Source organism: Solea solea, chromosome 3 (genome assembly GCF_958295425.1).
Source record: "Solea solea chromosome 3, fSolSol10.1, whole genome shotgun sequence".
NCBI lineage: Eukaryota > Metazoa > Chordata > Actinopteri > Pleuronectiformes > Soleidae > Solea > Solea solea.
Window position 1 is genome coordinate 27,301,614 of NC_081136.1, and position 24,015 is coordinate 27,325,628.

The 24,015-nt window shown below is 40.0% G+C and overlaps 3 protein-coding genes across 5 annotated transcripts; all 3 read right to left on the bottom strand.

Annotated features, from left to right (window-relative positions):
* On the bottom strand, positions 1–6,164 carry pyroxd1 (pyridine nucleotide-disulphide oxidoreductase domain 1). Of its 2 annotated transcripts, none has more exons than XM_058623529.1 (13): positions 5,848–6,164; positions 5,625–5,705; positions 5,292–5,411; positions 4,626–4,754; positions 3,796–3,869; positions 3,471–3,667; positions 3,267–3,364; positions 3,071–3,173; positions 2,860–2,975; positions 2,450–2,572; positions 1,583–1,720; positions 1,350–1,439; positions 1–1,032 (listed from the first exon to the last, which is right to left on the bottom strand). In XM_058623529.1, the coding sequence occupies exons 1-13, from the start codon at positions 5,923–5,925 to the stop codon at positions 874–876; spliced, it is 1,506 nt and encodes a 501-aa protein (XP_058479512.1). In that variant the 5' UTR covers positions 5,926–6,164; the 3' UTR covers positions 1–873. The 2 variants fall into 2 exon arrangements, with proteins under 2 accessions (XP_058479512.1, XP_058479513.1); XM_058623530.1 differs by having other exon boundaries at positions 1–1,046.
* A 1,833-nt stretch (positions 6,165–7,997) lies between these two features.
* Positions 7,998–9,993, bottom strand: LOC131457056 (islet amyloid polypeptide). Its single transcript, XM_058625834.1, has 4 exons — positions 9,916–9,993; positions 9,089–9,186; positions 8,609–8,749; positions 7,998–8,435 (listed from the first exon to the last, which is right to left on the bottom strand). Exons 2-4 carry the CDS (start codon positions 9,166–9,168, stop codon positions 8,261–8,263), a joined length of 396 nt encoding a protein of 131 aa, XP_058481817.1. The 5' UTR covers positions 9,169–9,186; positions 9,916–9,993; the 3' UTR covers positions 7,998–8,260.
* Positions 9,994–11,995: 2,002 nt separating this feature from the next.
* Positions 11,996–22,278, bottom strand: LOC131456702 (solute carrier organic anion transporter family member 1C1-like). 2 transcript variants are annotated; one of them, XM_058625242.1, is made up of 15 exons: positions 21,992–22,278; positions 21,337–21,478; positions 19,531–19,672; positions 19,283–19,415; positions 19,076–19,206; positions 17,553–17,699; positions 17,327–17,425; positions 16,604–16,852; positions 16,374–16,538; positions 15,391–15,586; positions 15,147–15,312; positions 14,758–14,942; positions 14,600–14,664; positions 13,370–13,487; positions 11,996–13,224 (listed from the first exon to the last, which is right to left on the bottom strand). In XM_058625242.1, the coding sequence occupies exons 2-15, from the start codon at positions 21,436–21,438 to the stop codon at positions 12,723–12,725; spliced, it is 2,400 nt and encodes a 799-aa protein (XP_058481225.1). In that variant the 5' UTR covers positions 21,439–21,478; positions 21,992–22,278; the 3' UTR covers positions 11,996–12,722. The 2 variants fall into 2 exon arrangements, with proteins under 2 accessions (XP_058481225.1, XP_058481226.1); XM_058625243.1 differs by lacking the exons at positions 21,337–21,478; positions 21,992–22,278 and having other exon boundaries at positions 19,283–19,419; positions 19,531–19,638.
* Between the last annotated feature and the right edge of the window lie 1,737 nt (positions 22,279–24,015).

A 24,015-nucleotide genomic window follows, 5' to 3' on the forward strand; every position in this document is an offset into this window, starting at 1 on the left:
TGCATTTGTTATAGGGGTTTATTTCATGTGTTGCTATCTTTCATCTTAATAGCACTTGCTTTGCAAAAGAAAAAAAAAAGACAACCCCACAAATGTTGCTGTAGCATTTACCAGGCAACTTGAGCAGCTGCATCAGGGTGAACAGGCCCCTGTAGTTGAAAAACTGGCCCAAAAACCACAAATATGTAAAACAAAAAACCTTTAAGTCGAAACAGGGATTGGCTTCTTTCAGTGACTTAAATCTTGTGTAGAAATCTCTATCCGCTTCTTATGTTTCGTGTCCTGACAAAAGTGGATTTCTAAATAATAGCATCCCCAAGAGCAACCTATCTTTGTTAAAATAGACAGCATTATGTGAGCTTGACAATGTCTATTGTTATAATACCTCCTGAGACACAGGAGGAGTCGTACATGCCGTTTAGGTTGTAATTTGAGTAAGAGTCACTGAGAAAACATAGCAACAGGATTGTCTCTCTTTTTTATTTTTTTTACAAGCGAGTATTGTTGACCATACCCCATTCTTCTACAGAGAAGTGTTCACCTATCAAAACAGAGGGACATTTTAAAAGAGTCTTATTGTATTTCATATTCAGGCCACTGTTTCATACTGTTGAATGGTTCTCAGTCAAGTATACAGTACCTGTTTTTGAAAATAAATAAATACAAAAATGTAGTTTTTAAATTTACAGGTGCATTAGTAATCGCTCCTTAACTTCCTTTCATTACAATAAAAAGATATGAACCAGCAATGATAGAATGCTGAAATCCTCCAATTTACTTTATATATTCCTAAGGCATGATATGTTCATCAGTGCCTGACTGATTGAATGAAGTGTTCAGTATTCTCCAAAGTCTCAACCATAGTCCTGGTACTCAGTCAAAATAGTCCTCTATATCCACGTCAGGGTTGAGTAGCTCCTCTCCATACGGGGTCAGATCCATCTGGTTAAGTATAAGGTTCTCAAAGGTCTCCTCCAGGTCCGTCTCACCAATCAGCACGGCACCCACCATCCTTCCTCCACGGAGGACAACCTGGAACACAAAACCTAAAGTAACCAGTGGGGAATTGAAAGTGAACTTAATTAGAATTGGGAATTACCCCAGCTGGTGAAATGTTCTCTTCCCAAATGCAACAAATTACCAACGTCGGCTCGAGAGATCAGTGTTTCCCAAACCTTTTATAAGAGGACCCACTTTTAAGGGACAGGGTTAGGGTTACCCTGGGTTACCCTGACCAAATGAACAATACATATCACGTCAGGGAGATTCAACACCTCATATTAGGTGAAAAGGTAAAACAGCCATTTGTAATTGATATGATTGATATATTAATTACTACTCAGTATCACCTTAACATACTCCTGGCCTTTGGTGCAGCGCACCAGGAGCTCATGGTCAGTCCCTAGCCCCTGCCCATTAAACTTTCCCAGCAGGACCACCTGTGGAATGACCAGAAGACAGTGTTGAGTAAGCCCAGAAAACAATATGTACCACTGTGAAATGACCTTGAAGACTCGTGAAAATATGGTACTCAGTCATTTACATAGTAGATGATTAACATGTCAGTTACGATGCCATGTACCTTGTAGTTGAAGAATTTTGTAATGTGTGAGAAGAGCTCGAAGCAGAAGTCCAGTTCTATTGGTTCTGACAGGACATGTGCAGCCATGCAGCGGCCAGCGTACCAGCCCATCTGACGGGCCTGAGTCCACAAACGCATCTGCACACGACACAACACACATGATTCAGATTTATTTCAAGATATAGGAAAGGAAATAAATGATGATGAATGCATTTTTAGTCTCTCATGATTGTACACACAGTATAATTTTTTTTACAGAACAAAATCACTTATAATATATGATATAGTTTATGGTATGTACTGTGTTGTATTTACATTTCAATACTAAACCTGTGCTAGAACACAATCAGAACGTGTCACTGGTCCGTTTAGAATGAGCTGTTTATCACGGATAAAGAATCATCTTACATGATTTTAACCACGTGAAGGTCAGCTTCAACTGTTTTATATGGGATGGCACAAAATAGGTTTTTTTCACTGCCGTGAGTTTGACGGTGATTGGACAAATGCGGCAAAATCATCACTTCCAGGGAAGGACCAGCAAACGCCACTGGTGTGAGTGTGTGTGTGTGTGTGTGTGTGTGTGTTTCTGTGTGCGGGCATACGCTATCAAAAAATCAAGTACAATGTTTAAAGGGAATGCATTTGTGATATATTTAGTCTAGTAGCTTTTGACAACTCACATTTGTGGATTTGTACTTTTATTAAAAGCTAATGAAATAGCATTAAAATGTTGTGGGCAGTGTATGAGAATTGCATCTTCTTTAAAAAAAAAACAAAAAAATCAAAAAAAATATGTTGTCAATGTGAGCAATTATGAAGGCAGTTGCTTCAGAAGAGAAAAATTATGTAAGAACTTTGGTTTACCTGCTGCCAGAGTTCACTGTGTTCCCAGCCGGCTGTGCAAACATCTCCGGCAGCATAGACATTTGGCTCTGATGTCATCATGTAGTCATTTACCTGCAGCCCGGCATCATCTGCAAGTGCAAACTTACAACAAAAAAAGTATTATTTATACTCCAATTACGTTTACTTCAATCTGGATATTTTCTGGATGATTTGTTCCTTATTTATAGATGTCAAAAGACATTTGTGGAAATTGAGAATATAATCAACAGATTAAACAAATAGCACCGACACATCTAAAAGCCTGCTGGTCAGACATGTGACAATGACTAGCATCTTCAAAATAACTATGTTCCCAGAATTAGCTTACGCTGCTGGCAGTGGCAGGCTTACAGCTATCATTCTTTTTGCATGTGGATGAGCCTACGTACTTTATTGCCTTGGAGAAATGGCTCAGTGTTTGGCACGACACCAGTGGCACTGACAACAAAATCACAGCCAAATGTCTTGCCATTGGTCAGCTGGACATAAACTGGCCAGGACCCATCTGAGAAGAAAGACAGACACAGGGATGAAAAGGTGGAGGTAAAAAAAACACATAGGAAAACAGGAACAAGTTTGAGCAGAAAATCTAGTTCTCACTGTTCTCAGGTGTGAGTGTTTGCTGTTGGGAATTGAGCAGCTCCTCAGAGGTAAAAATCTTTTCCACCTCACACTGGTATTCCACTGAAACTTTGCGGGACACCTGAGCACACATCAGCATCGAGGAAACACTTTAGAACAACAAACAGAAGAGGTCAAGATGGACACAAGTTTGACACACACATTCCTATCTCACTTGTTCTGCTCCTCTGAGAGCTATTCCTTCATGCCAATCTGGGCCAAGAGCACTGCCAGGTTCTGGAGGACCAGTACCTTTCCCTCGCAAATGTCCATCTGAGAATTATACGCATGAGTGAAGAGTGTTTTAGAGTTAGAGCACACAACGTACTAACACTCCACTGCAGCATAAAAAAGAAGAGATAAACTAAGAGGTGACAACCTGCAGTGAAGGTCTGTAATGCTCCACCTGCTGGCTCCTCTGTGGTGTAGCGCAGCCTCTTGCAGGGAAAAGCTTTCTCTGGTTTGCCTGCCTCAAGGGATGGAATGAGAAACTGTGCTGCTCCTGCATCAAAAAATGTATTTCCTATGGCCTTGTCCTTCACAGCCCAGATCACCTCGCAGCCTTCTACCGCATATCTGCACAAAACACATTTATTAACACTGACTTCTGAGTATTCTGGTGCATGATTTGGACTTTGCAGTATGTCTAATATATCAGATGAAAAATGCTTGAATATTGAAAAATGTTTCTACTGGCTACTCACACAAGTTCCAAGGCAATGCCACCATTTCCAACAACAACAATTCTTTTTGCTTTTGATAAAAACTTTTGGAACTCCTGAAATACAAGCACAAGAAACCTAGTAAGCATCAATACGGCACCTTAAAAGACACTCAGATTAGAAGGTTATATTTTCAGTATATACTTTGGATTTTGTTAATAAAAATGTTACCCGACAGCCTGCAGTTATGTAAAGTTGGTAACAGGAAAGGGAAAAAGACTAAATTATTTTGGGGTTCTATTATTTTTATTTCATATAAGATAAGGCCTTTAAAAGCATGTCCACCAATCTTTTGCCACACATACACCTTGTGGTCACAACATTTGGTACAATTGCACTATCTATTGTAATAAAAAGCAATACATTTGTTCTTAGTTTAAGGATCAATTTCAATAGTTCACTTAATTGTTTTAGCCTGTTCATAAACCAAAAAAATGTACTGTACTAATCTGTACATCTAGTCTTTTTTGCCTTTATATTTACCTACTGTACATGTGGTATATGAAATAAATAAGACACCTCTCTGACTAATGCTGTTGTCTTACTGGAATACTGTCCAGCTGTAACCAATGGTTAGGGAGTGTATTTCTTCTTATTATTATTATTATGAGGCAATATTTAAGTATGATACAGCCTAACAGACAATTCCTTCCCCAAACAGCAGCTCCTAAAAATGTGAAAGAGATCAATTTCTTCATATGCTAAACATAAGGATGTTGTTTTTCACTACCGAAATGGTTTCTTACTACTGCATGAAAGCACTTTCAGTTCTGTCACAAACAGCACAAACAAGCAGAGGAATGTGGCCATACCTGAGCACTGTCTGTGTCTCGTATCCCCAGGACATAAGGGTTGTCCTGAGTTAGCAGCTTAGGTCTCCCTCCACTGCAGATACACAGCTTCTCATAACCAAAAACCCGTCCGTCTGCAGTTTCCACAGACTGAGAAGAGTTAAAAAAAAAATAATTGAAGGGAGATAGTGATTACCTGCAACACCTAGTTTGAATAGCTGTTTTCTTAGTCTTGGTTCATTAGACCACATGTTGTAATGACAGTCATATGTCCACAGGGTGGCAGTAGAAGATAGATAAAGTCTCCAAGAAGCCTGTGATGAGATCTTTGGCAAGGTCATATTTTCAAACATGATTTAATTCCCAAATACAGTTAATTAAAGCTTGTTACATGACTATTTTTACATGTAGCCACATATATAGATATATAGATAGATAGATAGATAGATAGATAGATAACTTCTTAGACAAAAAAGTTTCTTGCATCACTTTGGAATAGCAGCTCCATTTAAAATGTAACACAAAGCACACTGCATCATAACAACATAAATACAGTTGATTATATGATACAATTATAGACTACAATTGATGATTTGGTAAAATTGAGCAAACAAACCAGAGTCACATATTTGCAAGATAAAAAGTTATTTTTTAATGATACAGCTTTCTGCAAAAACACCTACTTACATGTGACTGTGTGTGAAGGGATTTGACAGCAGAGTGAATAACAGTCAGGTTGGGGAACTTCTCCTCCAAAACACTGGATGGTCGCTCCTCGACGTCAAACTCTTCCAGTGTCTTTGACACCTTTATAGTAAAGAGAAAGGAAAATTAAGCTTTCAGTTCTCTTTTGATAAAACGATCACACATTATATGTGTGAATATCATGTCCAGTAAAACTAAATCAAGTTATGCTTCCTTCATGTGTCACTTTCAAACATTAATTGTATGTAGTTATAATACATACATGAGACAACAGGAAAATATCACTTTCATCATCGTCATCATCATCATCCTCACCTGTTTATAGTTGGTCACTGCCTTGATGTGGGGACCTGCTGTAATCAGAGCCACCTCAGCTGACGGGATCTGGGATGACAGCTGTCAACAAAGATTGTGTATTCTGTTTTAAGTAGCAACATTACATTCATTGCAGGAGTAAAGCCTCTGTATATACAATAAGTTAATAAAAATATTTCTTCAGAGCAGAGAGCTAATATGTTCCATATCACTTCATTTTTACCTGTTCGACACATGTCACACCCGCGATTCCACCTCCCACGACCAAAAAAGTAAACGTTTTCTCTGCTTTAGCTGCCATTTCACAAAGCTAAGCTAACGGGCTGTCTTGCTAACAGTAGCTGCATTGCATTTTCCAACAGCAAGAATACGTTTGCTGAATAATGCAGTGTATTTTACAGTAAGCAGAGACACGCTGATGAACACGGGGTTGTTAATGTTGAGTCTCGAAACGCTTTAAAATACTTCAGAAGATAGATAGTTGGCAAAATATGCCATCAGCACATGAGGAGTGAATAAGACTTCCGTGTTTACAATAAACTACGGCAAACAGCAGGGGACACACCAAGCGAGGCGCGCTTAAGTATGTTTGCGTATAGCAGTGTGGTTACTGTTTTATTTTGACGCCTATTATCTTTACAAACAAGTGAGAATAGTTAACTTCACTTAATTAAAGATTGAAGTATTCAGTAAAAAAGAGGCTGCTGTGCAAAAGGCATATTGTGGTATATTATTTATGAGCAACACAGTTTGGAGTAGTCCAAACAACAATAGCTAATAAAGCAAATATTCTTAATTAATTTAGGAATGTGGGGTGAATCAGAGGGTAAGCAACAGTACAATAACCTTTAGAAACCCAGTGTTCTTTTAACAACACATTACCAAGCTAAATGTATAACCATTATGATTTTTGATTAGATGGATAGACCTACATTACTTATTTAATGTAGGTCTACTTTACACCTGCAATAAATGCCCAAACCTCTTGTTTTCACATGTTGAATAGAATATGAAATCATGTAATATAGAGAGAGTCAGTACATCTGTAGATTGAAGTGTGTGCAGTCTTAATGGAGCCTTTACTTTGGTTGTTTTCATTGTTTTTTATGTTACTCCCTACATCAAATGCACTGTAAATCAGTTTAGTGGTTAGAGCAGGTCACAGTCCTCCTTTCTGAATTTTGTTGCCCGGTTGACCCCCCTTGTTTATATTTGGATCACAATTGTACCTTTAATGTCAGAGTTGAACGCAGCCACCGGGTCAAGAATCAGACCCAAAATTCCATCAAAACATGCATCAGCAGTCATTACTGCAGTGATAAACAACTCGCCACCCAATAACAGCTGAAGTACCAATGCCATTTGTGATTTTACATCACACAGGCGACAGATCTTGACATGATCCCCATCCCCTGTCAGGGTGTTCAGCAGATAATGGCTGCATTGTTTCTGGATTCATCAGCAAAAGCTGGCACTTGTTCTATTTTTGAAAACCTTTTATGCCGGTGTTAACCATGCATGGGAGTATTGCTGTCAGTGTCTGAGATGATTGGGTCACTTCTAATCAAAAGCAGGTTAATGACGTGCGTCATTCTTCTCCTCTCCGTTTTCATCACGTCAACGGCAGGAGGGCAACATATGGAAAACAATGCTCCAATAATATTTTTGTCATAACATTTGAAATCAGAAACGAGGCAAACGATTTGTTTGCAAAAGATCAATAGATGTTCTGGTGAATCTTTACACAACATTAACACAAAAAACACTAATAGCAATATCATAAAACAGCATCACTGATATCTAAACTATGTGGTGCTTGTAGTCTCAACCAACTGAGTTGTAAATTATATTCTTATATTTTTTACTGAAGTGGGTTGAACGGGAGCTGGACATCTGATATATTGTGTTTCTGTGCATCATTCACACCATCCTGATGAAGCAGATTTTTATTTAATATTTCCTCTCATACTACATCAGCATATTAAGTATTATGTAATAGAGTTATAGAGAAAAATTGAAATACATTTTAGGAAGACGCTCTCTTTGCAGTCGTAAAGCGAGGAAAGCAGAGGAAGAAATATTTAACTTTATAAGTTGGTGGGCAAGATGTGTATATGAAAACATGATGGCAAGTCATTTTAACTTTGAATTTCAAATTTATATTCCAAATTAAAATACCAATAACTGTGTTAATGGACATTTTACATAAGATTCAACTTACAAAATACATCTCTAAGCTCAAAACTGTCAATAATGAGACTTGATGCACATTCAGTTTTTTTAAATATGTATTTTCATTATCAAAACAACAGTAAATTTCATTTAATATGGCTTTACATTTGCTTTATTTTATTTATTGTATTTATGGTGTTTTTTTCATATGTATATATATTCACAACATGCCAGTGTGGTACATCACCAATAAAGCCACAACACACACACTTTTAAAATAAATATACATTGACTTTGATAGTTTAAATTAAAGGCACTGTTTCTTAAAGTATAAAATAAAGAAGAACATGATACTGTTCATTATCACCATATTTGCCATCAATTATTAATGCCATTCTACAATCTTTGTAATATAAGATGACTGGTTATCTCATCAGAGAGTTGGGTGAACTCCACTTTTGGCACTAAAGAGGCAGATAGATGGGAGGCTCCAGTAGGTTCCTCTTGCCGTAAGTGGCTGATCCCACGTTGGTCGGCGCGTAGACCGTTCCGATGGTGTTACTGGAGCGAACCAAGAAGTCTGCTAACCTCTGGGTGACGCAGGTGGCTGTGTTGCACTTCCTCTTTTCTATGTGGTGGCTAGAAGACAACACATTCAATAAAAACAAAAGAATCTTAAAGAACTGGTCTCACAGAATGAATGTTTCTGTCAGTGTTTTAAATTGATCTCACTGCCCAAAATCTTTTTGCTGAATGCTGGTGAATGTGCCTGTCTTGGCCAAGACCCTCTTCATTGCAGTCATTGCTGTTACCTGTTCATAGCTGTGAGTCCTCTTTGTGGCCGTGTACCCATAAGGCTGAGGAATGGGTTCGAGATTAGCGCAGGAGGCAACCAGCCCTCGCTGTCTGGGAGAGCACTTTCCTGCTCGCTGGATGAGCTGGGACTGAAGTACCTGAATCACAGAAGGGGGGGGAAAGGGTCAAACCGTTTCACACTGAAAGCTGCTGATAGCCTCTCCAAAACATCCACCAGTTCAAAGTATGAGCAGGAAAAGTGGCAATTTTGCTCCATCTGAGATGAACAATGAAGTACTTTCCCACAGTCAAGCTATACATCATTGCCCTGGTGCTCCTCACACAGAGCAGCCTCTCTAATCACACAATTTCCTCGATAACCAGCTGCTTGTCTGCAGGTTAACCTCATGTTAACTATTGCTTACCTCACTGTTCTTACAAAATTCTCACAATAACTAGTTTTTGCTGGCGTTTGATTTGATCTCACAGTTATTTACCTGTAGTGTGGAGCGGCGGTGACACAGCGCAGCAAAACGAGCAGCATGAGCAGAAGCACAGGCAACCTCAGGTGGTACATAGTGAAGGGCGAGTATAGCTGGATGAACACAGTAAATGCATTGCATTGTTAGAGGTGACTGATCAGGCAAAAGAGTTGATAAAATCATTTTTAGTCAGACTTTTTCAGTAATCTTGCAGCACAAAGATTTAACACTTTTATGAATAATTGGTACATAATCAATAGATAATCTAAGAAGTACAAACATTGAAAATCACTATTGTCAAATCTATGTCATTTTCACTTATCTACAGTCTAATTTCCACCTAAGGACAGAACAAAATTTTTTGTCTCGTTGCATCAATTAAATCTTATAAGAAATGTTGTAGCCCATAATCATCAATGTGAAAATATCAGTCTGTAAAATGTCAGAAAACAACTTCAATAAAAGAGAAGTTCAAAGAATCAGTAGTGATGTCACTGCTTGTTTTGACTGCACATCAGTCCAAAATGCAAAGATATTAAGTCATTATTATTATTATTATTATTATTATTATTATTACAAACAGAGAACATTGACACATACTGACATGCTGTAAGGCACTTCTGGATCTTGAATTTAAAAAAGGGATACAGAAGCCCCCTCGTGTTATATATTAACTCACAGCATGAGACAGAAGAAAAGGCGAAGCTGTAGATATCCTAACAAAACATGTGTACTTTTTTGCTCTCCCTTTTTGTACCTTCCCATTAAAGTAAATGTAAGATTTAGACGCTGGTGCGCTGAGAACACCAAAGACCAAAGCCTTTAAGTGAAAGTGCACTTACTTTATATTTTGTTTTGCAGCCAGCAGATCCCAGTCTGTCGCGGGAGCAGTCCAGGGTTTGTCTGTCACACCAAACGACTGCAACAGTTATAGGCTCTCTGCTCAAACCACTTGTGACATCAGCTCTCTCCAAATATAGCTGTGCATTTTCATTTACACAGAATGAAAAGGGATGGGGGGGGGGGGGGGGGGTAAGGAAGACCTGAAGAGTCTTATACACCGTATGTCATACACACCCTCAACTTTACCATAATGTGCACACTTTAACCTGATCACGCAATAATGCAAACTTTGACATGACTTGCTCACACACACGTACACACATATTTGTACGTCACCGTCGTTCGTCATCAGTGACCCACCATAAACCCACACTGGGGAGCGGAAGACTGTCAACGTGAAAAGCTCTCTTCCCTCTTTTACCTTGAGACTAATGAAATTTTAGGTCATCAAACTTTGGCCTTGTAGCCTCCCACTGGGCTTCATCGATGATGAATAATAAATTGAAGATGAATTATCATTAATAATGCACGGTGTCTCATTATTTTTGATGGGACATGTCATAAACAACTGAGAAAGTAATGAAGTAATGGTAAAACATGAGATTAACACTTGTGACCTGAATTAGTGCATGCCAAAAAATTACTTTAAATTTATGTTTCCTGCATTTTCTGTGTCAAAGCTGCTTATCAATATGTGCAATGTAAGAGTTGGCAGAACAAAATCACACAAAATGATCGCCTGGTTCACTGTCGCTGCCATTATTATGATTGGTTTGGATCATTTTCCCTTTGGAGAATGATCCAAACTGAGATACAAGGAGAAGGAGTTTTGGCTTAGAACTGTCAGGTCATCAAAAAATTTCACGTATATCTGCTTAATCTGTGCTTAATCTGGGCTGCTGTTATCTAACATAGACTAAAAGAATTGAATCTGCAGCCACCAAATGGCTGAACAGTTAGTTATGGCAGGGTAAAATACTCCTTTAAATCAGTGGCAAAACCAGGACGCTCCCATGAGGAATAATCCCATTTCTTCTGGAAACTCTCTCACAGAACAAGAATTCAAACGGATGTGTTTTCAATAGAAGCTGCACTTGTTTGGACTGAATAGAAAATGAGCTGCTAATCCTCATGGTGCAGTGGCCGTCACTTAGGGAAGTGCTCATAAAAATGTATTCCCTATAGAAATGTATGTAAAAAAACACACAAACCATGCTGTAAAAATGGAATTGATAACTACGACCGCCACTTTCATCATCACCATCACAATGCACGATTCTTAATGTGGTGACGACGATTCTGGCTGATGATCTGTGTGGATGGGGGGAATTGCCGTTACAGTAAGTGCAGGTGGTTTTTTACCACAGAGTAGTCCTAATGGACACGTCGCACCCCCAAACCCACAGAGGTCCGATCAACACCTCCTGAAAGCTTCTCACACAAAGCAGCATCTGCAGCATCTACAGTACAATGATACGGTGATATAGTTTTGATCAGAATGATTTAAAACTGGTTTATTTCTGTTTTAAAATACAGTATGGCTGAAGAAAGTGCTCATAAACTGCTTCCTGCCCTTGCAGTAATTTTGCTGCTGCACAAATTTTCACATTCAGTGCTGCTGAGAGGTCCAATACACAAAATTAATATGGCTTTATTGCCATTCCCCCGCGCACTGGACATATAATGGATCAAATGTCACGTGCAGGGAATGATTAGTAGATAAGTTGCCAGTGCCCGTAAAGGTAATGGTGTTGTGGCCTCTGATGACTGCTCATATTTGAGAGCATCTGCACCAGCGGGGTTCACAGAAACCCGTCCACAGCACAGACATCTGGGTTGAATGAGTAGAGAGGAGCACTCATGCATGTTAATAATGTGTTTGTGGCCCAGTACACACCCACAGGTGCACACATAAAGACATGACATCCCCAAGACCTACAGGGAAGGGAGATGTCGGATCGTTTTTTCAACCGCTCATTTGGTCATTAAGGTTGTTGGTTTGTGTCATTCATAGTGTGTATGTATGTGTATACGTTACATTTTGAATGTATAAAACATATTTACAATAGAGCATTGAGTATTTATCTCTGAATGTTTTGAGTATTTATCTCTGAATGTGCAAAAACGGTCCAAAAAATGCTAAGTATGCACTGGCATTTTTTCAACTATGTCCACTTGTATCAACAGTTTCACAAAAACACAGCAGATAAAAGGACCATGTGTAACATGGAAGAGGTTGTTCATATAAACACACTGGGAATTTTACTTTACTCTTCCTGTTCGTTTTACGGAGCTTTACGTCACCTTTTAACTTATTAATTTGTAGTTGGACCAACAACTTGTACCAAGACGCACAAGTATAAATAGATTTAAGTTGTAGGAAACCACTCTTTGCTCCTCGACTTTATGATGTGCTGTATTGTAATATAATACAGCTGTTGTGCTCATTCCGAATGGCCCAAAAATCAATTACTGCAGCTTTAAGTAATAATAATACACTGTACATTTGAAGTATTCTCATTCTTTTTTTTTTACTTTTGGGGAGAATATAAACATGTTTGTGTCCATAGCATTAAAACATTTACATTATAGCTCTCATTTAGTCTGAGCCTCTCATGCAGATGCTATACAATGCAGTTACACACGGAGGAGACGGCCATTTGAATTGTTTAGTAGTAAGTGTGGAAAACACTTTCTACCTTTGACTCTGGGTGTGTGTCATTATTGCTCTAAGAATAGAGTTTGTCTTAGTCCAAAGCAAAAAAATCAGTGCCTCTGAAACCATGGACGGTCCTTTTTTGACATGTTAGTTTTCTGCATCATGAGTCTTTTTGCTGTGTGGTGTTTCTTTGTCTAACTCCTTCTCTTCTCCTTTCTCCTTTTCAACATGTGCATTTGTCTCATCTTTCTGCTCTTCCTCCTCCCCCTCTTGGTTTAGTCCATGCAACTCTAACGCTGCTCCATCAGCAGGAGGAGGAGGAGGAGGAGAGAGCACAACAGTGGTCAGGCATTCAGAGTGCTGCTCCTCCTGTGTGCTATTTGTGTGTGTTGCCTCCTCCTCCACTTTAGTTGCCATTGTTACCCACACTCTTGGTGTGTGAGGCAGTCTGGGAGTTTTAGGAGCACCGGGTTGGTCCTCAGTGGGGTTTGATGGGGTCTCAAGTTCAATTTCCTTTGACGCTTTTGATTGCCGCGTCGCCGTTCCCTGCTCTAGCTTACGAAACTGTCTTTTGAGGAGGATGATGACGGCAATGATGAATAAATACGACGAACCACTGAGGCCAGTGATCAGACCCAGGAAGATTATTCTAAAAATAGAGACAAAAGATGGACAGAAAGGATGATCAATCATTACTGCCGGTGTCTGGAAAAAATAAAATTAAAATAGATACATGTAATAATATCTTAACATTCACATATTCACTATTTCCACGTGTGCAGCATGTGACATACCTGTACATATCTGAGTCATAAATGCGACATGCGCCTCTGCCTCCACACTTCTTGAATGACCACTTCAGGCAAGTTGAATCAATCAGAGCCCCGAAATACACTGGTGCAGGAATCCCACCTGCGGACACAGATAAAAACTGCTCAAAACCACAAAGGACAAATGCTTTGTTACTGTACTTAAGTACAAAATTCACATATCTGTAACTAGCTACTTTTAATCCATTTCCTCCAACTATCTTTGTTACTCGTTACTACCAAATAAAATCAGAGTTGGTAATGGTCTGTATTTATATAGAGATTTTCTAGTCTTGACTTTAAGACTTTTACTTTGACTTTTTAAAGTCATTTTGTGTTATCACACATCAAAATCTTGATATAAAGTCTTTGACAACAAAGGAAAAAGGAACCAGGATAAAGGTTCAGTGTGTAAGATCTAGGTGATTTTTTCCCTTGTGGTAAAGATGGAAAATTAAATAATAATACAGATTTGTGTGTGTGTGTGTGTGTGTGTGTGTGTGCAGTACAATTACCTATGCAAGAATCGCTGTTTTCATTACCACCGAATGAGGCCTTTATCTTCACAAAAGGGCCGGGTGTTGTCTATAGAGGCTGTCATGTTTGTCCACCATGTTTTTAATGGACAAAATGAGTTTTAATGTCTACTATAGATTATCCTACATGCTTGGAACATAAAGGTTACGGCTGGAGATTAAGATGCAACCTGCAACTTCACCAACAGATGTTGCTAAATCGTACACACTGAACCTTTAAGTCTGTCATGTATCTTTTTACTTTAGTATGACACTTCATTTTAATATAGTGGTTACTGGTGTTTAATGCCTTACATTTTATTTACTATTTACAGCAGGTGAAATATTCATTTCACCTATTACATTTTTTACTTTACTTTACATTATTTAATTATATGTTTTGAATTGTGAGGAAAATCTTCACATGGGGACATGATTTGATTAGATTTTGTAACACTGAAATATAGTAAGTTAAGCTTTATTTATGTAGCAGCAATAAACCATGAAATGCAAGAATTTAGACAAATTAGGAAAAAAACTACTGAAATGAATGGGCGAGTGGTGTGTAAATATATGTTTTTAGGATGGAATGAATAGATTTATTCTTATTTTTATTTATTTATTTTTTATTTTGGCAGTCAGAGTCACTCAAACTAGATTAAATGTGACATTTATCCAAAAAAGTAAGATTGGGACTCACCTAGAGTCCTAGTTACCAGGGTCTGAATACCTAGCGCAAGTGATTTGAGCTCTGGCGTGATGCATCTGTAATTACAAAAGTGCACCACATCATTTGAATCCCATTTAAAAAGAAGAATGTTGTCCAACTGTCAGTGTTTGCATGTTTGGTGCACAGACCGTATGACGACCATGTAGCCAGGTGTGATTCCAAGAGAGTTGATGAAGGAGCTGAGGACAGACACGGCCATGTAGGAGGTGAAACTGCGGCCGCAGTCTTTGGTGTGAGGACACTGTCCCAGCTTTACTGATGAACTGCTGCCTGCTGGGTAGGAGGCAGACACGCAGCTGCAGTTGTGAAAGACCTGGTAAAGAAGGACAAACACACACACACTTAAGTACATATGGACTTAAGGCAACATCTCACATAAACAATGTTTGTGTAAATGTGGCGCTGTATGAAACCTACATACTTAGTAATTAAATAACCATTTATCCTCCTCTTCCTGTCTGATTAGCAGGTTTAAAGTCATCAGTGTACACTTGTGTGTTCTTGTGTGTCGCCCTACTGTGTTTTTGCCATATCCACTGGAGCTGAGGCAGCCAGCCAAACATGGAGAGATGTATGTGATGCCACTGTCTGAGCACACAGGATCCCACTCCTCTGCTGAACACGAGCAGTCTGTGTTACACTCCGAGAAGAGCATTTCCCTGTCGTGCGACACACTCTGCGTCCTGCGGGGCAAAGGTGATTTATCCGCGTGCGTATTATTTCAAAGCTGTCGTCGTTTAAATGCACACCTCACCACTGACCAATTGTATGAGATGGTGAGCCCCGCCACAGGAATGTTGTCACACTTGGTGCCAAACTGCAGCAGCAGGAGGAGGTACGCCGCGAAGGAAGTGGCAAAGGAGAGCTGAGCTCCAGACACCACACTCAGTTTATAGCGTTTCATCAGCAGCCCTCCCAGGAAGATCCCCACTGCCACCACTGGCAGGTTCAATACACCTGGAAGAAAATCTCACACAGCTCTGAATACTGGACACGAGTGTGCGAGGTCTTGCACACTTGGCCATGGGACACCCTAACCCTAACCCAATGCCAAATTGTAAATGCATTTACTTATTTAATTATAATCAGACACTAAGCCTTGTCTTAATTCGGTTTTTTTTTGCCTCTCAATGAGAGGCATCGGCTTTTTTTATTTTGGTTCCCAAACAATATCTATCTCATAGGCTTCCCTGCAATTTCAAATTAAAATGAAGTTTAACATGCCCATTAACTTTCCTGAACAAGTGCTATATTTATTTGAGGAAAAAAGACTGGTTTGTCATATTTTCTCTTATAAATACAGAAAAACTATTGGCAGACACTACAATCCCTAGTATTTTTATTTTATTTTTCACTTTTGGTTAGCCTAGGTTTAGGAAACATAAGTCGAATGGTTGGGTTGTTGAAAGCCTACATCCAGGATTCCGTAATTGTCATAGGAAATAGAACTTTGTTCTATCTTTGTAAAATGCTTTACATGTTTTTAAAAGAAGTTTCTAGAAGAATTTTAATGGTTAATCATGCATAAAATGTAGGCTTCCTTTACCACATGACCCATAATAGTTAGGTTAGTAATAACCTACATATTATACATGATAAATGAGGGTGGTGGGCAGTTCTTCCTCAGGTCATTTTGTCCATTACTTGACATCTAATCTTCCCGGCTCTTGACCATGTGTAAATGTGCAGTGCATCTCACTTGGAGCAACAAGTACAGGCACACAAAAGAACGTTTTGTCTTTACCTATGAGGAAGTTAGCTCTGGACGCAGACTGTCCAAACTGTTGCTCCATGTATTTGGCTTTGAAGGTGAAAAGGCCGATTAAGGAGTTGAATTTCAGGATGCTGCCACAAAGGAGCAGGAAATAAACAGGAGTTCCCAAAAGGCGCTTCAGTGATGGAAGAAACCCTGTGAGAGGACATTGAGTCAACGCAAATAGGTTTCATTACTGTCATGAAGAAGATGAAGAATACCTTTTGCAATGTCTGTCAATTTAGGGTTGTGGCTGTTGTTGTTGTTGTTGTTGTTGAGGCCACTGTTCCTCCCATCCTGGATTTTGGGTGCTGTCGTCAGCTTGTTCTTGTCCTCCTCCTGTGCCGGCAGTGAGCGGGGCAGGAATAAAAATGGGATGCTGGACATTAGCTGGAGAGCAGAGGACACCATGAAGCCCATCCACCAGGCACCGACCCAGCGAGCATCTTTAGGGGTGATGGTCACACTTTCTGAATGAAAGGAAAAAGAGAATTTTCCTGGTATGTCTGCTGCAAATCTGCCATTTATTTAATTGAAGTTAAAATACTTGACACCCAGCTATTATTTCAAAACAACGGCTTAATTCATGGAGTCTAATTAAGCCTCAGCCAAGTTTTGTAGTGTCTCCAGGTTGTAACATTGATATTGCGTCTCTCTATTACTAACTCTTTGTCTACTGCTTTATCCTCCACATGTCCAATTTTCTGATCTGGTTCTAGACACTGTCCATCTCAGGACAAAACCATTCACTCTGACATTCAAACCCTCGGTCAATTTAGAGTGTCCAATTGACCTGGACCGTCACCGGACCGTCACTGGACCGTGGGAGGAAGCTGGAGTACCTGAATAAACCACCCATAAGTGTATAATTGCTTTAAAAATCAGTGGCGACACAATGTTTTCAGCGCTCTGCATTTCTCACAATACAAAAGCATCACACTCACCCATATCAACATATCCAATGTCGACATAGAGTTTGGCACAGTAGGAGCCGAGGAGGAAACCAAACATGGGGCCCAAGAAAGAAATGGTCTGGAGACATGCTGCCAATAATAAAACAGTCACAAGATAAACAATTTGTATATGATGCGGTCCAGAAATAAGGCGGTAACGGTAAATAAGAAGTAAAGGTATTGGTTTTAAATCCCACGACCAACAATATGGCCTTACCAATGTAGAACGGTGAGTTTTCAGGTTTAGCAAAGTCATCGATGTAAGAGATGCCTAAAGGAGTGACTGGGGTTTCTCCGATTCCTCGCAGGGCGTTTCCCAGGAACACATAGATCCACATGTTGGTACCAGCCTCTCTCATACAGACTGCACAGTGACGCACACACACATTTGTCACAGTGTCAATGCAACACCATGAGATTTTTGAATACAACCGAGGAAATAACAATAACAGCTAAATAGCACTAATTCATAGCATTATGTAGGTGCATGATATGTTGTTAGTGAGAATAATACTCAAAATAGTAAAAAATAAATGGAAAGATATGCTCAAAATGGAGATTATTATCATAAATACGTTATTTTCTATAGGACTGCGAGTTCAGATGTAGGGGAGTACTGACTTTTCACCCACTCAAGTTGTGCAGCTTTGGCGTAGATACTTATTGAGCATATACATGTGCACGAGTGAGGTGAGAGGCTTTAAAGGTCACACCAGGATCAGTGCATTCCAGGGACTGTTAAATGAAAGCTGTTCATTTGCTGTGGATTATATCCAGGTTTCGTGTTCAAGTATGCACTCCTTGTTTATGTTCCCTCTCTCTCTGTTGATGTGGGGAAATTCCGGAGATGGCAGTGGTATGATAGGTCATCCTCTGATAAACCCTAATCGCTATAATGTGTAAAGACTTCAATACGGAACAATGAGTTTGGATTTACAGACTAACATAGAACAAGACTGTACTTTCCGGTCCAGAGTGTAAGAATTAATGACATTTAGTGGTGAGGCTGCAGATTGTAAAACATTGGAGGACATCTGCTCTCTTACCCACGTGCATCAGGTAATGTTTGGGCTACTGTTAAAAAACAACAACTGCAAAAAAAATATTAAAACTGCGCTACAACGCGATTAGAACGTGTCACAAGTTCAGAATCAGCTGTTTAACACAGATGACGGATCATCTTACGTGATTTTCCTATTCCCGTAGCAGCCTTCGCATTCATTTTCTCTATGGGTCGGCACTGAATATGTTTCTTTCACCTAAAATGTAAAAATGTCACTTCCTTTCAGGGAAGCTCAGCTTCTCTGGGAGTCAGTGGAGCAGTGGGCGGTCTCGGACAATGGGCCGATGATTGGAGGAACTGTCTGAAAGGCGGAACCAGTTTTTGATTGACAGTGTTGCAGAAACATACACGACAGTGGAGCCTTTTCTGCCTCAGTCCTGTGTGGATTATGCGAGTGAAGTCTGTATTAGGAGTATTAAGTCCAAACTGAAAAGAAAAAAAGATTTAATCTTTTTTCTTTTTTAATCGACTTTTTTCTCATAATATTACGACTTTATTCTCGAAAGATTCAATTTTTATTTCTTTGTAGCTCTAATAGCTTATTTGTGCTGTTGCTGTACCAGATGGCACAGAAATATGTGATTGAGTGAGTAGTGTTGTTAGATTGTTCAATAAGCAGCTGTTCCATTACTGTAACTGATCTGTGTTTTATCCACAGAGAAATCCCACACTCTTACCTTTGTTGTCTCCTAAAGAAGGATCCATCTGAACGTCAGGTGCTTCCTCCATTGTTTTCAGAGGATCGACACAGGCAGCAGTGTTCACGCTGTCATTCTGGAAAACCTGGATGACTGTGTTGTACTTATATCTGTTTAAAAAAAAACACTGTGGTGATCTGACTGAGGTGGATGATTTTTGTTGTTTTGTGTGTGATGTTATTTTACCGTCCCATGAAGAAGTGAGTCAGGCCGGTGAGTAAGGAGCCCACAGCCATGAGGAAACAGCCCGCAGCGATGAGTCTTGGACGATGCAGCTTTGCACCAAAATGGCTGACCACGGCAAGGAATAACAAGTTGCCTAACTCCAAGAGAGTGAAGCGAAGAGAGCAGAAGACGAATGTACTTATTCAGACTATTATCAGGTACAAAAGTGAATCTGATACAGGAGGGGAACACATAAACAGTGGTGGTACCCATCTCAAAACTGCCATCTATGAGTCCGACGTGTGTGCTGGAGAGGTCAAAGCGTCTCTCGATCTGAGTAATGGAGCTCTTCATGTAGGTTCCTGCCAGGGCCTTGGAGAAAGAGGCGAAGGACAGCGCCACAATAAACAACTGGAAAACAAAGATGGAGAGGAAATGTTAGTAAAGATAGTACACCAATACATTGTCAATGCACCAATGGTTCTACTTCAGTTCTCAGACATGTGACCACATGCTACAACGGCATAATCGTTAAGCTTCTCCACCTCCTCCACTTGCTCGCTTTACTCTGTGTGTGATTTTGAGGCGCCCCACAGTTTCTTTATGACTCACTTCAGAATCATTAAGTGTAATCCTGCATGTTTCAGGAAAGTATTAAACATACTGTGTTGTTTTTAATGCTCAACTTTAATTTAATTTAAGGGTACATGCCGCTTCACTGTCAACCGCTCCTGACTTTTATGAACTATGAGCCATCATTCGATCAATAACACCTGTGCTTTTCCTGCTATTACATCTCAAAATGGTTGCTGTGCAAAGGACCTGCTCTCACCTCATTTTATTTTTTCCTCTAGTCTCCACTCGTCTTTCACAGATTGTAGATAGATGTCCCATCAATCTGCTTTCATGTTCTCTATTCTCTCTGTGTTGAAGTGTCAAACCTTTTTTGACTCTGCAGTTTAATTTTTTTTGCGTGATTACGCCTCAGTAAACTTGACTTTTTCCTGAACCCGTGCAGCATGGTCACGTTTGCACGTCTGGCCGCAGTCGGCGTGATAAGATGTGTTTTGTAAGAAATGTCCCATTCAGCTGCTGATGGTGTCTGCTGTGTAGTGCTGCAATCAGGCAAATCTGAGCGCACAGATGATGCCTAAAGTGTTTGACAAAATGTGGCATAACTGGAGTAGGGAGTTGGAAATACTGACATTTTTGAAAACAAGGGAAAAAGAGGAGATCTGCTCTTTGCTTGATTCCACCAACTTTTGGGGGAAAGGACCTCTCTTAGAAGAACTTTCAATTTCTCACAAACAGATGTGCGTCTCAAATTTGAAATGATCAAGAGATACGTCTTCAGAGGTGAGGGAAACTTGGTAAATTGAAATACTGGCACCCAATAATGCTGCAGCCGTTGGTCAGAAATGCTGACTGCCGCCTATAATCTTAAAAGCCTCAAGCTAATCGGGGTCTGCATGGAACATGCGTTAAAATACAGCCGGCTAAAAGCCGAGAGAAAATTGTACAGGAAGGGAGTTTAATCCAAAATGAGCTAATTCTCTCTCGTGGACATTTAACGTGAATAACATGTTTATATTAGGTTATTTTTGGCTTGTTGTTTCTTCTCATCATGCGATAATTCTCCACCGCTGCTGCTGCTTTTAATCTTCACCTGTTCCTGACATGTGGAAGTGGTTCCATATGAACATATAGTGGGGCAATTATGTCTGTGCATGAGCATAAACAGTGTTATGTCAGGTATAAATGCAGCTCCATGTTTCCATGTCGTGGCAACCTCACTCCACACTGTTTTGAATGGGGATTGCGTTAACCCTCTTAAATGCAAAAGGTTATGGTCGTACATATTTTACATACACTATATCAACCTTTTGAGCAATTACCTATCCTGTATCTATACCAGCTAATCCAATGCAGGGTCAAAGGTCACTGCCTCATCCATGCAGCATACACTGGTGAAAGGAAGAGACGATGTGCATACAGAATGAACTTCATCGTATAAATAAATAAAGCCACATTAACACGAGGAAGAGAGAAGTGGTGAGTATTGATAGTTCGGGTACTTTGAGAGTGGAGATGCTGGGATGTTTGTGAGGCGTCTGGTTGGGGACACACAGAGCCTGGCGGCTGTCCATCTTGTCTCCGTCCTCTGCGGCTGCTTCCATTCTGCTGTGTGTTGATCTGCAGGTACCAGCGCTCAGGACACTGCAGGAAAAGCAGATGAAATCTATTAGTTTCTAAACAAGTTATTCTTATGGTCACATATTCAGGCTTTAAAAAAATAGTTTTTTTTATCAACTTCTTATGTGTTGAGTCAAAGTTATGATTCATTTTAAAAAAAATTTTAAGGTAGCAAAAAAATTGTGCAGAAGTCACACAATAGACCTTTTTGTCTTTTCTTTTTGTTCATAAACACTGTGATGTATTTCCAAATTTCTTTCAATCGGATTTTAAACATTATGTGTACTTTTTGCTCAGGTGTGTTTGTATAGTTGGTGAAAATGATTATAGCCTCTGTATATACTGTACGTTTTAACACAGAATTGGAAAAAAAAAGCAGCCAAAATGCTCTGTGTTCTAAGGGTTAAAATAAGAAAACTACAGTGCAGGCGAATCAACTTTTACTTTTACTGCAAAAAAAAAACATTCCTGTGTGTTGAGACTCACACGTTTGTAAAGCTTTCTGGAAACAGAGGAGCTATAAAAATCCGAGCGTACCTGTGTGATCTCCGCCAGCGTCCTGTCGTCTCAGCCTGCTCAGCTCAGATTGAGTCCATGGTGAAAAAGAGAAAACCGGTTTCCAGTGAACAGCTGTAAATTCATTAGTTCTGACTAAGCAGATTTATTCTGATAGGAATATTGAAAAATTCATCCTGGTTCATGCTCCCGCCCAACGCCGGATTTGTGTCGTCATGTAGATATTATCTTATGAAACACCTTCTGAGGAAGTTATTTTTGATAAAACTGCTATTGCATGTCGGGGCCGAGCGGACAGACAAACCTGCTCTCTGCACTCTCCTTTAGTCCAGTGTGAGGGCAGGGACCCACGGGACAAAAGGCCTCACACATTTCTATTCTACACACATGCCAGCCAGGAGGGGGACAGCAACAAGAGAACACGGGGGCTGGGGGGGGGGGGGGGCGGGGGGTTTGAGGTGAAGACGGATTAATAACTCCAAACTCAGCCTTTTAGATTTCTCTGCCTGAAGCTAAAATATGAGTTTGTTGTTGCTGTTACAAGAATAGTTCTTAAACGTACGTTTGTTTCCTCTGCCAAGGAGGTTATGTTTTTGAATGATTGTCTATTTATCTGTTTTTGGGCAGCATAACAAAGGATTTGAGCAAAGGATTTCGATGAAACATTCTGGGGATGTTAGCACTCTTGCCTTTGCAGCAAGAAGACCCCGGGTTTGTGACGCGGTTGGAACAACTGGGTCTTTCTGCATGGAGTTTGCATGTTCTCTCCCGTGTGCGCGTGGGATTTCTCCAGGTTCTCCGGTTTCCTCTCACGGTCCAAAAACATGCAGATTTGGGAATTAGGTTAAATAGGATACTCTAAATTGACTGTGCGTGTGAGAGTGGATGCGTGTGGCCCTATGATGGACGGGCAACCTATAACCTTTCACCCTACATCCTCCACATGAGGGTCGATAGGTGTGGTACACCCTGGACTGATACACTCACACCTATGGTCAATTTAGAGTGTCCTATTTATAAAAATAATAATAATGATAAAATAAAATTGTACAGTGTAACTTTCAGTTAAAATAAATAATGTTCTATGTTCTATTCAAACCATTGTTCACACAACTCTGATTAAGCCTATCAGATCCATATCTCTCTCTCTGGTTAGATCTCGTGTCACCCAGCACTGTTCCTACACTGCACACAGGAAGTAATTAGCTTTATGTCAGGGCAGTCAGAGACAACGGCAGCATTGTGTTAGTAAAGTGAGACGGCTGCAAACAGGTTGAAAAGCTCGCGATAAGTCTCACAAGTGAAAAATCTGCTTGCTTAGAAGTTTGATGCTTCTCGTCCCCACTCTCCCCTGAGCAAACGCTCCCTTAGTCAGGTCTGATAGTATTGCTGGACAGAGCCTGTTTTCCAATGAATACAAATAATGTCACATCATTTCTGTCGTCGGCCAGCATCGCTGCTTTTCATGCATCACCTGGCACTGGACGAGACGACGGTGAGTCTCACACGTGTCAGGGAATGCTCTGTTTTCCCGGTAATGCCGTGGGGAGATCAGGCAGTCAAGCCTGAGGTCACACAATCAGCTTTGTGCCCTCACAAATTCCGAGGATTAAGATTTAGAGTCGTCACATTCCTGCACAGAAACACTGAGGTGTATATTTACCACCCTCCCTCTGCGCCACAGTTCTGCAAACACTATGTACTATGCAACACACTGTATACACTGTATATGTGTCTATATATATATGTATATACACACATATATATACATATTACATTTTAGATACCTCTCGCCAGTTCTACTTGGATCACTGTTTGATGTGACGTCAAGCATGTGCACTTGTTTACAGCAAACAAAGTCTACAATAAAAATGTTCGTATGTGAGTGGCTTTGGTTTGTAAAAGCACTGAGATATTTTGTTGTGAAGTGCACAGCCCACTGGTGAATCCAGAGACTGCAGTGAACACATACATACCGTATGTGTTCACTAGGGTTCACTGCAAGGACTTGACACTATTGACATAAAGTAGATTGTTAGAAAATT

Excerpts from the sequence above, each read along its gene's own strand:
- pyroxd1 (XM_058623529.1), bottom strand. The coding sequence starts at position 5,925 with ATGGCAGCTAAAGCAGAGAAAACGTTTACTTTTTTGGTCGTGGGAGGT. Across the intron at positions 3,174-3,266 it reads CTCTCAGAGGAGCAGAACAA|GTGTCCCGCAAAGTTTCAGT; the intron begins GTGAGATAGGAA and ends ATGTGTGCTCAG. Across the intron at positions 2,573-2,859 it reads CATTTCTCCAAGGCAATAAA|TTTGCACTTGCAGATGATGC; the intron begins GTACGTAGGCTC and ends TTTTGTTGTAAG.
- LOC131457056 (XM_058625834.1), bottom strand. The coding sequence starts at position 9,168 with ATGTACCACCTGAGGTTGCCTGTGCTTCTGCTCATGCTGCTCGTTTTG. Across the intron at positions 8,750-9,088 it reads ACCGCCGCTCCACACTACAG|GTACTTCAGTCCCAGCTCAT; the intron begins GTAAATAACTGT and ends TCTGTGATTCAG. Across the intron at positions 8,436-8,608 it reads GGACTCACAGCTATGAACAG|CCACCACATAGAAAAGAGGA; the intron begins GTAACAGCAATG and ends GTTGTCTTCTAG.
- LOC131456702 (XM_058625242.1), bottom strand. The coding sequence starts at position 21,438 with ATGGAAGCAGCCGCAGAGGACGGAGACAAGATGGACAGCCGCCAGGCT. Across the intron at positions 16,853-17,326 it reads CATTGGATATGTTGATATGG|AAAGTGTGACCATCACCCCT; the intron begins GTGAGTGTGATG and ends CCTTTCATTCAG. Across the intron at positions 16,539-16,603 it reads ATTGACAGACATTGCAAAAG|GGTTTCTTCCATCACTGAAG; the intron begins GTATTCTTCATC and ends GTCCTCTCACAG.